The sequence below is a fragment of the Mustelus asterias genome, chromosome 9 (genome assembly GCF_964213995.1).
Source record: "Mustelus asterias chromosome 9, sMusAst1.hap1.1, whole genome shotgun sequence".
Classification (NCBI taxonomy): domain Eukaryota; kingdom Metazoa; phylum Chordata; class Chondrichthyes; order Carcharhiniformes; family Triakidae; genus Mustelus; species Mustelus asterias.
This window is the reverse complement of record NC_135809.1, coordinates 55,114,861-55,130,043: the sequence shown is the minus strand read 5'-3', so window position 1 is coordinate 55,130,043 and position 15,183 is coordinate 55,114,861. Positions and strand designations below refer to the sequence as shown.

At 43.6% G+C, this 15,183-nt stretch overlaps 1 protein-coding gene across 1 annotated transcript in view; it reads left to right on the top strand.

Annotated features, from left to right (window-relative positions):
- Positions 1 to 15,183, top strand: part of cntn1b (contactin 1b) — a 748,714-nt gene that overhangs the window by 674,242 nt on the left and 59,289 nt on the right. Inside the window, exons 22-23 of the mRNA XM_078220219.1 lie at positions 5,305 to 5,491; positions 8,542 to 8,654. Of these exons, the coding sequence (XP_078076345.1) occupies positions 5,305 to 5,491; positions 8,542 to 8,654 (300 nt within the window). The remainder of the gene's footprint in view (positions 1 to 5,304; positions 5,492 to 8,541; positions 8,655 to 15,183) is intronic.

Here is a 15,183-nt window from a genome sequence, read left to right as displayed (position 1 = left end):
CATCTGGGTAAGTGGAGAGTACTCCATTACACTGGGGACAGTTCCCTTCTCCAGCACTATCCCCTCACATTATTGAGCTACAAACTTCAAAAAAAGGCTCTATCTGCAATTAGCTTCCTGGATATTGCTGGAGCGCTCCGACCATCTCCTACACTCAGAAGACTAGTTGAATAAACACCGCCAACATATAAGATAATGCGGGGGCTGGATAGGGTGGAGGCGGAGAGATTCTTTCCACTTAGTAAGGAAGTTAAAACTAGAGGACACAGCCTCAAAATAAAGGGGGGTCGGTTTAAGACAGAGTTGAGGAGGAACTTCTTCTCCCAGAGGGTGGTGAATCTCTGGAATTCTCTGCCCACTGAGGTGGTGGAGGCTACCTCGCTGAATATGTTTAAAGCGCGGATGGATGGATTCCTGATCGGTAAGGGAATTAAGGGTTATGGGGATCAGGCGGGTAAGTGGTACTGATCCACGTCAGATCAGCCATGATCTTATTGAATGGCGGGGCAGGCTCGAGGGGCTAGATGGCCTACTCCTGCTCCTATTTCTTATGTTCTTATGTTCTTATGTGGATTAAGCTTTGCACTATAGACTAGGTTGATCACAAATGATATCAGCCGAATAAGCAAAGATGGTTTACATAATGCAACTCTTTAAATGATACAGAAAATAATAAGCACTCAATCCTTCAGTAATAGTACACCTGAAATCATTCTTTGGCCCTAGAATAACAGCCTCAAATGGTTCATTCCCCATTGTGCCCACACTGTCTCTCTTACTGACCTCAGAAGGACTAGTGAACCCAGAGCATGGTTAGGAGAGATATTCCTGGCAGTTCACCCAGAAGGAAAAGAATTTAAAAATGGGCAACTCCCTAACTGCATCATTCAACCCTAAAACAGCAAAGATTTTCTGTACAACTCGAGACCCTAAGTTGTCAAAAGAATGGAGTGAGATATGGGCCATGGAGGAGGTGATGTAATAACCTGTGAACTAAACTGAAGAGAGAAGCCATTGTTCTGTAGATTGAAAGTTTAAAAAAAATAATCTGGAGGGAGGAATTTTGATGGATGTATCTTTTGTGAACGATGTGATCTATGTGCCGGATGTGAGTATCTTCAGGTTAATTTAACCCCAAACAGACCTTCAACTGTTTGATTGTGTGTGAATTAATTCCCGATGGACAGGCATTGGACTGCATCCTTTGTAATATTGCCAAAGAATTTGTGCGTACACTCAGAGATAGAATTTACATTTATTTGACATCTTCCAAGACAGCATAAATCACTGCACAGCCAAACAAATACGCTTGTTGTAGGGAAAGTGTATTAATTATAAGCTATCTCTAGTTTTAATTTGATAGTTCCAAGATCGGCACAGTGGTCAGCACCACTGCCTCACAGCGCCAGAGACTCCATACTTGGGTGACTGTCTGTGTGGAATTGAGTTTCTGGCAACATATCTCTATCATTACCAAGAATTATTACTACCACTACTGTAACATCACTTGACTCCGACTTTCCCTCAGCTCATCTATTTCTGAAACCTTCATTCATCCCTTTGTTCCCTCTAGATTTGACAATTCCATTGCTCTCCCAGCCAACCTCCCACCTTCACCCTGCATAAACTTGTGCTCATCCAGACTCTTTCTACTTGTATCTTAACTTGCTCCAAATCTCATCCACCCATCATCTCGGTCCTTACAGACCTTTACTGACTCCCCGTCCAACAGCGCCTCAATTTAAAAATCCCTCCATGGCCTTGCCTCTTTCTCTTTAAATTTCTCCAGCCCTGGAAGCCTTTGAGATCACCTTCAGTTCTGGTCTCTACTGCACAACAGACTAGTGAGGACAGTTATAGCTCATGGAATAAAAGGGACAGTAGCAACTTGGGTACAAAATTGGCTGAAGCAGAGAGTAATGGCAAGTGGATATTCTTTGGTCTGGAGGAAAGTTTGTAATGGTGTTCCCAGAGGTCGGTATTGGGTCCCTTGCTTTTCTTGATATATATTAATGATCTAGATCTTGGTGTGCAGGGGACAATTTCAAAGTTTGTGGATGATACAAAATGTGCAAGTACTGTAAACTGTGAAGAGGAGAGTGTAGAATTTCAAAAGGGCATAGACAAGGCAGTCGAATGGGCTGATAGGTGGCAGAGGAAGATCAATGCGGAGAAAAGTGAGGTGTTGCATTTTGGAGAAGCAATATAAAATAAGGGGTAAAATTCTTAAAGGTGTACAGGAGCAGAGGACTTGGGTGTATTTGTTCATAGATCATTGAAGGTAAAGAAAAGGTGGAGAGAGCAGTTAATAAAGCATATAGTATTCTGGTCTTTATTAATAGGGGCATAGTGTACAAGAGCAAGGAGGTTTGGCTGAACTTATACAAAACATGAGTTAGATCTCAGCTGGAATATTGTGTACAGTTTTAAGAGGTTTAAAAGAATGGTCCCAAGGGTGAGCGACTTCAGTCAGAAGGATAGATTGGAGAGGTTGGGACTGATCTCCTTGGAGAGAAGAAGGCTAAGAGGAGATTTGATAGAAGTGTTTGGAATCATGGGGACCAGAAAAAGTAGATAGGGAGAAACTGTCTCCACTCGTAAAAGAGGACACAGATTGAAAGGGATTTGCAAAAGAAGCAATTGTGATGTGAGAAAAAGCTTTTCCACACAACAAGTTGTTGGGGTCTGGAATGCACTGCCTGGAAGTGTGATGGAGGCAGGTTCAATTGAGGCATTCAAGAGGGTATTAGATGATTATTTGAACAGAAACAATCTGCACGGGCATGGGGAAAAGATAGGGGAATGGCACAAAGTCATGATGCTCGTTTGGAGACCCAATGCAGACATGATGGTTTCCTTCTGCACTGTAACAATTCTGTGATGTACCAGGTGGCCTGTGCACCCTTGCAGCCTCTGCGGATCAACACCTTCCTGAACTTATCGCCTTATTAATTCCACTATTGCCTGCACATGTGCTGTCAAATGTTCCTTCTTGCATTGGTTATCATCTACTCCACTCTCTGTTCTCCTATTCCATGGTAATTTGGCCTCTAAACATAATAACAGTGTAAATTAATAAGATAGGCTGAACTGCCATGTGGCAGGATGTTCATTAATTTGACTTGCTTCAATAACTCACATTTGAAGGCAAACCCACATATCTCTTTGACATTAGCAAAGGCTGTTTTGACAAAGTATACACTATTCATTAGGTTCAATATTTACACATTGCTGGTGCTTTGCCGTTCTGTGTGTTGCTTTCGATTCCATAGAGAAAATGATGATACATGCATTGCCTTGGTATTCTTTTTCCAGATATGAAACTTCTTGTTGCTCTCCTCTCAGGGCCTCATAATCCTGAGTCCGCCAGGGGTGGGAGGGGAGTAATCTTCAGCTTTGCTCTTGGTGTCTGAGGCTGGCTGTTGTCCTGTTCTGCCACATCCAGCCTACATTTCAAGAGTACTGCCCACGGGTTTTCATATATTGTTCACTGAAGCAGGCTTTTGTCCATTTCTGACATTTTTATCAAACATTATGCAAAGCATGGCTCGGTAAGCAAAATATTTGAGATTTCATCTGAACTAAGTGCCAAATTAGTTGTTTGGGAATGATGAAAATAGCATTAGTACAGACAGACTAGTTTCCTGCTTACTTCTGTCCTGCTAACAAATTCAGATTGAACAGAAGCGTCAGCAGAAATATTGCATGCACCATTTTAATTTGAACCTATTAATTTCGACAAGAGACAGAACTTTATTTGTGAAGAAAGGAAACTATAAAATCCACAGTGTCAAAGATATGATAAAAGGCACACTTAGCAGATTGGAAGTTAGCACGTTAAACACTGCAGTGAAACAAAGATGATAGAGTTAACTGTGAACGACTGATCACTTTTGATTGACATCAGTTATTGGGAAAATGCTGTGATCTCTTAAGAATGCACTGAGAGAATTATGGGGTGGTATTCTCCAACCTGGTCCCTGCCCGCCCCACTGCAAGTGAGGACAGAGACTTTGGCATTCCAGGCAAAACGCCACTCAATTTCAGCGGCACCAGACAATCCCATCCGCGAAAGAGGTCAGAGGTTTTCAGTGATAGTTACAGATCGTGTACCTCAAATCTGGTACTCCAGATGTGGTCTCATCGATACCTTGTACAGTGGTAGTAAGACTTCCCGACAGGGCTTTAGTGTGACCACACATGGAATACTGTGCACAGTTTTGATTTCCATGTTTAAGGAAGGAGATACTTGCACAGGAGTTAGTATAGCTCGTGTTCACTAGGTTGGTTCCTGAGATGAGAGGGTTGTCCTCTGATGGGAGGCTGAGTAAATTAGGTCTGTGCTCTCTGGAGTTACGGTGATCTCATTGAAACATACACAACTCTGAAGGGGTTTGACAGGATAGACATTGAGAGGTTGTTTCCCTTAGAAACGAGAACACAATGACACAATCTCAGGATAAGTAGAAGATCATTTAGAACTGAGGTGAGGAGAAATGTCTTTACTCAAAGGGTTGTGAATTTTGTCTACCCCAGAGGATTGTAGATTGTGGAATATATCTAGGGCTGAGGTAGAGAGATGTTTGGTCTCTCAGGAAGGGAAAAGACAGGAAGAGTGGTGGGAGAGTGGAGTTGAGGCTGAGGATCAGTCATGATCACGTTAAATGACGATCAGGCTCAAGAGGCTATATGGTCTACTCCTCTTTCTATTTCTTATGTTCCTAATGGGTAATTTAAACGTCACCCAAATAGTTAGGTCAGTGGAAAGTAACATCATGCAGAGTGTAAAATGGACAAGTGAAGTGATCCTGTTGGCTGGATTAGATTAAACTTCTTTAATGAAGTTGGCCGGGGGGGGGCGGGGGGGAGGTGATTGGGCAGGGGCAATTGGTAACCTCCTCCCCTTCAATTTTCCTGAATACATTAACCCATGCTGAGGTAGAGCACAAGAGCTGCAGACATTTTCCAGCACTTCTGCCAAATGACTGTACTTCTGTCCGAACTCTGGTGTTCAGTGTGAACCACAGCAAATACCATAACCAAGCCTGGTCCTGTCCTTGAATGAGTGGCCACACATGCCCTTCTATTAAAAGTCACTGTATAACAATCACCAGCTGTAATTTTGGCTGTCTTTAATCCTTCCCTATCCTGGGATAACAAAGTGAATTGCAAAGTCCCCATTACACCCATTCTTCTCATCCTTAGTCATTTGTAGCACCCTCACCCTCTTCCCCACTGGCAGACTGAACAACCAGTAGTGACCAGGGCAGAATTTACTTTAAACATCAATTGCTGTCTTTGTAGATCAGGTACCGAAGGGACATTGACACCGAAGCTGCCGCTCAGCGAGTGAGAACAATTGGAACTAACACAACGGCGAGAATCAGAGACCTGAAGCCCCACACACGCTATATTGTGGAAGTCAGGGCCTACAACAAGGCAGGAGCTGGCCCTTCTAGCCCACAAATTGGAATCACTACAAGGAAAGCACGTATGTATCACTTCAGTGGAGTGAGATTTTAGAATTGCTTGTAGTAAAGATGTGACTGCCAATTGTTGTACCATTCATCATCTGAAATTCTGCTGTGTCAGCATTTCATCTCTGAGTCAGAAGGTTGAGTATACAAACTCCACACTGGGCTGTCAGCTCATAATTCCAGTCGCTGGTACTGTGGGAGTGTTGCACTGTTAGAAGTGCTGCCAGTCAAATAAAAATCTTATATTACTTCCAGGTTAGTTATATATTAAAGATGCCATATTACAAGTTAAAAAACAATCAGGGCATTGCTCTAATGTTTGGGCCAATATTCTTCCCTCGATGCCATCAGCAAAAAAGCACTTCATCATCCAGAAGAGGAGACAGCAACCAATTTGTGACATTCCTCCTCATTGTCTTCCAGTAGCTCACCCACGTTCTGCACATGTAAAGCTGCAGCGACAGGTAATTGGATGATGCAGGGTAGCACAGCCAAGTAAAGTGTTGTCCTTATCCAATCCTTGATGAATTTTCCGGTGCTAGCGAGTGATCAGGGAGTAGGGAAATGTAATACCCCTAACTGAACCCAGCCCTTTCCTCTCATCAAACTATCTGCAGTTGTAGCGTTGACCCATCCTGCGAGATTTAGCAGCACCAAAAAATAAAACGCAAAAATAGCACAGAAAAGAATTCACACTGGAGAGACCATGGAGACAGCCGGCAAAAATGGACACGGGACTGCAATGTGCAGTTCACCCATTTGTGTTGCCTGCTCATTTGAATGATTTCTCTGTCCTGCCGCACTAATCCTGATGTTGATTGGCTGGGTGTATCAGTACTACCACCCGGTAAGGATGGGTGCATCAGTAAGGAGGCCCATATTCTCTGGAGGCTGTCCCCTCATGACAATGAGGTTGTGCAGCAGACACTCACAAATCTTGACATTCGCTCTACCGAGTACTGCAGAGCTCCTCATGAGAGGTCCAGATGCATTGTTTCAGCACATCAGTAATATGTTCAACCTTATTTTGTGTGGTTTTCATTCTATGCATACCATGCATGTGTGGGTAGGTTGCACACTGGAGTCATCAGCCATGTCTTCAAGCATATAATCCTTGTCTCCCAATCGTCCACTTTAGTTTGACATAGTGGATTAAGTGCAGTTGTTGTGGAACAGAGAAATCGTGGCTGCTACCTGGATACCAGACATTTACCTACATGAGTAGCTAGCTGCCTATGGTCCCACACCAGCTGGGCCTTGAGACTCAGGAGGGCATAGCTGGCTTGTAGCAAAGTGGTGAGGCTGTAATTTTCACAAAGCTGCAAGAACACTTCATCTACTTATTTCTGCCAAGGCAGAATTAAATAGAATTAGCTCACTTTGCATAGATCTATGATCTGCCTTAAGCAACAATGGATGGCAATCTGTGAAGTTGCAAAATCTTCTTTTCCAGCCTGGAAAGATTAGAAACAAAGAAGTTCATTGCCACACTCACCTTCACGCCATCCTTGCCCTGGTATGAAGTTACATTTGTGGCTGCAGTAAGTGGCAGTTTTCATGGATGACATCCTTGTTCAGCTGTGTGACATTGTCTCTCACTGAGGTTTAAGTGGGAGAATTGCTCCCTCAAGACCCAGGACAGATATCCCCCCCTATTACCATAGCTCAATACCATAGCCTCATGCATTTACCCTAGCTAGTCCCCCTGACACTGAGGGGCAATTTAACATGGCCAATCCACCTAACCCGCAAATCTTTGGACTGTGGGAGGAAACCAGAACACCCAGAGGAAACCCATGCAGACATAGGGAGAAAGTGCAAACTCCACACAGACAGTGACCCAAACCGGGAATCGAACCCTGGTCCCTGGAGCTGTGAGGCAGCAATGCCACCGTGCCGCCCATCTTCTTCTCCTCCTCCCCTTCTCTTCCTTCTTCTTGCAGCTTGTCCTGGTCAATGTGACCTCTGTTCATTCTCCCAGTCCTACTGTATTCTTGGAGTACAGTTTACTAGTGCACCCATATCCAGGAGCAGCAGATTTATAGAGAAGGTTTAAAGCTTGCTCAAAGTACTTCAACAAGTTCCATAACACTCCCCATCAAATTTTGAAACTTGAAACAATGTTTGAAAGCATCAAACAGTGCCTGAATCGCAGTATCAACCAGTAGAAACTAGCCAGCAACAAACCCAATAATTGCTTGGAACAGTGCACGTGAAGGCTCCTTCCTGCTGCTGAATGTGTGTACAGCTGTATGAGGCTGAGAGAGGATGTTTACTGGTGTACTGAGCTCTGAAATGGTACCACTGGCATCAATCAGTGTCGTACACTAATTAATGCCATGATCTGATGCTCAGCATTCTTTTAAAAATTCATTCAGGGCATCTGGGCCTTGCTGTCTCAGCCAGCATTTATTGCCCATCCCTAATTGCCCTTGAGAAGGTGGTGGTGAGCTGCCTTCTTGAACCGCTGAGGTGTAGTGGCAGCCACAACGCTGTTAGGAAGGGATTTCCAGGATTCTGACTCAAAAACAATGAAGGAATGGCTGATATATTTCCATGTCAGGATGTTGAATGACTTGGAGGGGAACGTCCAGGTGGTGGTATTCCCACTTGTCTACCAGTGACTGGTCACTGTCCGCACATTAGTGTTTGCACCAAAATGACATCTGGCATGATTTACCTCATAAGAGTGCACATGTTCCACTGCAGGTGCCAGTTTGGAGTGTGAAGGGCATTTGTACCCAAGTAAAGGGCACTAATGAGTCTAATTTTTCACCCACACCTATAGCACATCTATAGAGTCTTCTGGTAGTCTATATTGTTGAGTAGAATAAACTTTGCACTCCCTGTTGATGTTTGTTAGACAGTCTGAAAATTTCCAACTATCTTCCAATTACTGTTCAATATTCTTTCAGTTTTAAAACTGAGCAGATTCAACCCAATTGAAAAGTTTAGTTGAATCTCTCTGGAAAATTCAGTTCACCTGCGGAGGTTGTTTTCTGTCTTACAAAGTTACTTGTCAATTTTATGTTGCTGATCAGATTTGTATTGAATTATTTACCAGCTCCCAGCAAGCCTCCAAGAATAATCGACACCACAATGATTGGTACCCACTTCAGGATTACCTGGGAAGCGGTCAAGCCATTGGACAATGAGTCGAATGTCGAAGGCTACAAGGTAGGTTGCAGATAGAGTAGTTTTGTGAAACGTGAATCAAACTGTGGCGACCCCACTGTCCATATTTCAGTGTTCTCCCCCCTTCCCAGTTATCTGCCAGAATTCCCGTGGGACAGAATCTTGGGGAGAGGGATCACCTCGCTGGGCTGCTCACTGTTATCACTCTCCCTGATCTGGCATTAATAAGCTTTACATGAAAGAAAGATCCCAAAATGTGTGCACCATTCAAACAATATTTCTGTTCTCACACCACAGATATTGCTGTACCGTACATGGAAGAATAGAATCTGGAGACCCACAAGCAGCAATATGGTTGACTCTTAAATGCCCTTTTTTAGATTTGATTTATTATTGTTACATATATTAACATACAGCAAAAAATATTGAATGTATTGAAATGGCCTCTGAAATGGCCAAGCAAGCCAGTAAATTACATAGAAGCATAGAAACTAGAAGCAGGAGTGGGCCATTCGGCTCTTCGAGCCTGCTCTGCCATTCATTTCAATCATGACTGTTCATCAAATTCAATATCCTGATCCCGCCTTTCCCCTATATCCCTTGATCCCTTTAGCCCCAAGAGCTATATCTAATTCCTTCTTGAAATCAGGCAACGTTTTGGTCTCAAATACTTCCTATGGGAGTGAACTCCACAGACTCACCATTGAATTGACGGGCAATTGGGATGGGTAATAAATGCTGGCTCAGCCAGCGATGCCCACATCCCATGAATGAATTTTATTTAAATATAAATGTTCGCTCATTTCCTTTTCTCTTGTGGATGATGATGGAGGCTCCTTTCTGCGTAGGAGAACACAAAAGGGACTAGAAAAACTGCTGGAATTCATTATTAATTTGCCAGAATACAAAACCAAATGTTAAAGCAATCACTGCCCTGAACTATGCACTTCCCTGCATCGTTATTCCCACATTCCTCCTCTCGCTCTTCTAAAGGTACTTCCTGCTACTAGGGTGAGCTGTCATTTTGCCTGTGATTTTCCTCTGAAGGTGGTTCTAATTGGAAGTGTCGGCTCACTGAATTTACCCCTACAGCTGTATTAATGCATACAAGAATACAATAAAATATCATATCATTAACTCTGGGATTCAACATATCTTGTTATCCTGCAGCTACTTCTAAAATGTGACAGGATCTCCCCTATTAGCAAACATTACACGGGGCCAACGTTCAGATACAGATATGTGAGAATCTCTTGCCTCAATCAAATTTAATGAATAATGGTTTTTTTAAATCATTATTTAGGTGATATTGCAAAGCAACAACGTCGAATTGTCTGAGCATCAGTCAGATAGTTCTGAAATGTCTGGGGATTTATTAAATATCTGTGGATTACTGAGAGGAAATGAAGTCAGGTTGTCTGTCTTTACAACAGTTCCATATTCTGCTGAGCACTATCCCACTCAGCTGGAGAAATCCTTTCCTCATGCCCACCAGGGCATTCCTATTTAAAACAGTTTCTAGGCTGCTTCTTTTCATTATCTCTAACTCAATATCCTTGATTTAACTCCACCCATCTCCCCAGTCTCTTCAACCCTTACGTTTTTAGGGCCTGAATATTTTGCAGTGATCCACAGAAAGCACTCATCTGTGTTGAGTTAGACGGTCTCAGCAGGGGTATTGGTAAGGGTGGTACAAATGGGCCTCGATGTCCCCGGGGTAGGCAAGAGAGAATGCAAGTCAGGGGCTTTCGCTCCCAAACACGAGCTGAGATCCTTTTGCAAGAAATGCAGGCATGAGATCCTCCCACTGTCAAATGGACTGCCAACATGTATTGGCCAAGCTTGCACACTGGCCAATTTGAGAAGGAACTGGAAGGCTGCCAGGACGCACGAAATCCCTTCCAGCTTTTTTGGAGGGGTATGATCTTGGCTCTACAAAACACATTACAAAAGAGCCTTTTGAATGAGACCCTTGGCCGAATAAAAATCTTCAGCCTTTCTGCTGGTCACGCAGTGTCCCCAATTTTCCTATTCCACTGATTGAAGGCCTTCCAAATTGACTCCATAGAGAAATTGACAGAGGGCCTGCTGCCCCCACGTCAGCCCCAAACCAGGGTGAGATGGATGAGTGCAATCACTGAGCACTGGCAGCTTACCCAAATACTTCGATGAAGCCCAACCATGAAAATTGCTCAGGCCTCTCATTCCAGGCAAGCAGTGGGCAGTATGATAATTCCACTCACTCTGTGCCTAAAACAACTTCAGCCTAAAACAGACTTCAGCAGTAAATAATTGTGTGAGCTCCAACTAACACAATGAAAAACGACAACTTGTGCAGTATTTGTGTTATCACAAGGTATTTCACAGTAACATCACAAAGAACTGACACTGAGTCACATAAGGTCTTATTAGGGCAGATGACAAAAGCTTGATAAAGAGGTAGGTTTTAAGAATTACCTTAAAGGAGGAAAGGGAGGTAAGAATGTAGAGAGGTGTCCGGACGGAGTTCCAGGGCTTTGGGCCCAGTTGAAAGCACAACCACCAATGGTGGAATGATTAAGATCACAGAAGCTCAGGAGGCCGAAATCCGATGATCTAATTAGATACCTTGAAAGCTCCTGTATCTAGAGGTGATTAAAGAGACAGGGAAAGGGACAAGGCCATAAAACAATGATGAGAATTTCAAGGTATTGCTTAATCAGCCACTGCTTGTCAGCGAGCACTGAGGTGACAGATCAACTGTAATTGGTACAAGTTGGGAAATAGGCAGCAGAGTTGTGGCTGATATCAGGTTTACAAAAGATAGAATATGGGAGACCAGCCATGAGTGTAATAGAGTATTCGAGTCTAGAGATAAAAAAAACATGGATGGGAGTTTCAGCAGCAGATGAGCTCAAACAGGGATGAAGTTAGGTGACGTTAGGGCGGCACAGTGGCACAGTGGTTAGCACTGCTGCCTCACAGCGCCAGGGACCCAGGTTCAATTCCAACCTCAGGTGACTGTCTGTGTGGAGTTTGCAAGTTCTCCCCGTGTCTGCGTGGGTTTTCTCCAGGTGCTCCAGTCTTCTCCCACAGTCCAAAGATGTGCGGGTTAGGTGGATTGGCCATGCTAAATTGCCCCTTAGTGTCAGGGGGATTAGTGAGGTCAATACACATGGGGTTACAGGGATAGGGCCTGGGTGGAATTGTTTTGGTGCAGGCTGAATGGGTTGAATGGCCTCCTTCTGCACTGTAGGGATTCTATGATTCTATAACGTTGTGGAGATGGAAATAGGCTGTCCCAGTGATAGCATGGAAATGTGGTTCAAAGCTCATCCCGGGGTCAAATATGACACCAGATCGCTAACCATCTGATTCAGTCTCAGACATTTGCCATAGATTAGAATGGAAGCAGTGATGGGGGAATGCAGTTGGTTGCCGGTTCCAAAGACAATGGCTTTTGTCTTCCCTGTATTTAGTTGGAGGAAATTTTTGATCATCTAGTACTGGATACCGCAGAAAGGAGCCTGACAATTTGCAATAGTGGGGGGATTGACAAAAGTGCTGGTGAAATAAAGCTGAGTTTCATCATGTGTAAAACATGTTCGTGTTTGTGAGGTAGCATGCAGGTGAAAGACATGAAGAAGCCAATGATAGATCCTTGGGGGACACCAGACGTAGTCGTGCAAGAGATGGAAGACAAGTAATTTCACGTGATTCTCTGGCTGTTATTATATGAATAAAAATAGAACCCAGCAAGTGCAAACCCACCCAGCTGGACAATAGTAGAGGGGGATGGTATAGTCAAAGGCTGCAGACAGATCAAGAAGGATAGAAAGGAAAGTTTACCTTTGTTACAGTCGCATAGGATGTCAGTTGTGACTTTGATAAGCACCATTTTGGTACTGTGACCTGTTTGGAGGTTATATAACATGTGTTTCGCATATTGAAGCCCAGCTCTCTCTCGACTCCTCCACTGTTGCCAATTATCAGACTGCTTATCTGACACCCAGTACTGGATGAGCAAACATGATCAAAGACAAGGAAGACGAAACATGGAGTTCCAGGAAAAATAGACACAGACTTGGGAGCTGACAACATGTTCAAGGATAAAGGCAAAATACTGCAGATGCTGGATTCTGAAACAAAAACAGAAAATGCAAGGCAAGCTACTGCCCATCTCCATCCTCATTCACCTCTCCAAGCTCTTTGGAGAGGTGAAGGAGGATGGAGATGGGCAGTAGTCTGCAAGGGCGGTGGCAGCTAACCATTTTTTTTGCGGAGAGGAGAAATGGCAGCAGAATTAAAGGAGAGAGGGCAACACCTGAAGGAAGAGAACCATTAACAGTGTCAGTTACCATGGGAACCGGGAGGGGAAGCTGGGTAATCAGTTTAACGAGAATAGGTTCAAGGGTGAATGAAGTGGATTTCATGGACATGAGGGGAGATAAAAGAGAACTTACAGAAAGACGCAAGATCAGCAAGCTTTAGATTAAGTTTGTCCTGGTGGGGGAGGAGAAAAGAAGGACACGGCAGAGGCAACTGATTGGGTGAACTCAACTTTAGCAACAAAGAATTCCACAAGAATCTTGTACTTAGTGAGGGAGCGGAGGGTGTGTGAGACAGTTTGCAGTTGAAAAAAATAAGTCAAAGATGGGATAAATGGTTGAATTCCTAGCTCAAAATAGTTTGAAAGCAAATTGGTTTTTATTAAAACAAATAATTTCATGAAACCCCAGGTAGCAGAGTGGGGTCGGAAAGGCAGGATTGAATTACGGTTGAAAAATGTGCTTTTTATTGTGTAATGGTAAGAAGGTTCCGTGCTGTCATTGCGTTGGCCTGGACACTGCCCGTTGTCTGGCAAACAAGCTGTCTTTCGTCATGGTCGTGGAATCGAGCAGCTCGAGTCCAACTCCATTTATTCCTCCACTCCCCTGAAGCTGTGCAAGCCTATTACCTTATTCAACCCCACAAGCCACCAAATCAAAATGCAGCAAAGAAAGACTTGCATTTGTTATTGCGTTTTATATCCTCAGGGTGACTCAAAGTATTTCAGAGTCACAAATGTAATGTAAGGAAACATGGCAGCTAATGTCCTTCAGCCCACAGTCTGTCACAGTATCTCCTACACTGGCTCTTCCCTACCTCCTGCCTTGCATTGTTCCACTTCCAACTGTCCCAGTGCAAGCCAGGAACCACAGCCAATGCTTTCTCCTGCTCCTATACAATCATCTCCAGAGTTCCCAAAAATCCATCTTCCATCAGAACCCATCTGTAATCTCTCGCGGTCAGTACTTCCATCTTTAGATGGATGACCAGGACTGCACATGGATATGTTAGGATAGTGTTCCATCCATCATGATACAGCATCTTTAGATTGGTACTCGGCCTTAACAAGAGCAATTCTTCTTTTGCAGATGAACATTATACTGACTATTATCCAGCAGGTCACCGAGATCTGGTTTCTAATAAGCACAAAGTGCCATGATTAAGCACATCTCTTTAATTCCGCATTCCCATCATAATTAGTTTGCATTTATCAACTTTGGACTTCATCCAATACTCCTGGATCTAATTGCTTGACTGTTGAATTCCCCTTCTATTTATGATTTTTACCACTGTCTTTGAACAGTGCCAGGGGAAATGTGGCCTTTTTATTGCCATGTTTGTTCAAATTTTTTGAGGTTTAATTATCTGTGCCAAGTATCCTACACTCTTCACCACACACAGTAACCTGGCTAATGTGCACTGGGAGTACATTATAATCATTTAAATGTCTTGACCTTTGAACTTAGCCCACATTTAGTTCACTGCGCTGCCAGGTGTTCTAGGCACTCAAAGCCCTGTGAATCTGTTGCTTCTGCAGCAGGACCAAATGATTCTGGTTGTATTAAGATGCAGTCATGTGCCACTCTTCCCTGTTCTGTTTCTATGCTGCACATCTCTCTAGGCATTTGGAATGAATGATAACATTATTAACAGTGCTAGCCTTTCCAACCTCGTTGTTTAAGATTCTGTCATCTGCCTTTATATATCCGGAGAGTCTGTACCTGCCCTCAAACCTCGTCTGCGAGTATTGACACACGTCTGGGCCCCCTTGCTACCAAATAAACCTGTTGGACTTTAACCTGGTGTTGTGAGACTTCTTACTGTGTCCCCTTGCAAATACCAGCGTGGCCCAACAGGCACCCTGCAAATATTGATATATTAGCAGGGACTTCCTGCCCTAACCTCTGAAAGCACAGTAAGAAGTCTCACAACACCAGGTTAAAGTCCAACAGGTTTATTTGGTAACAAATACCATAAGCTTTCGGAATGGTATTTGCTACCAAATAAACCTGTTGGACTTTAACCTGGTGTTGTGAGACTTCTTACTGTGCTTACCCCAGTCCAACGCCGGCATCTCCACATCATGACTAACCTCTGAAAGACACTGTTGAATTTCAAAGAAAATAATACTCCTGTTGCAGAAAATGTATTTATTAGTTTGAGGCAGCTGAAATGATCAGCACTCAAGTCTACAGAATTCTGAATCGGCTATGCGTCTGGTACTCGGTCTCCGTGACCCTGGTGTCCACAAAGCCTCACCAGC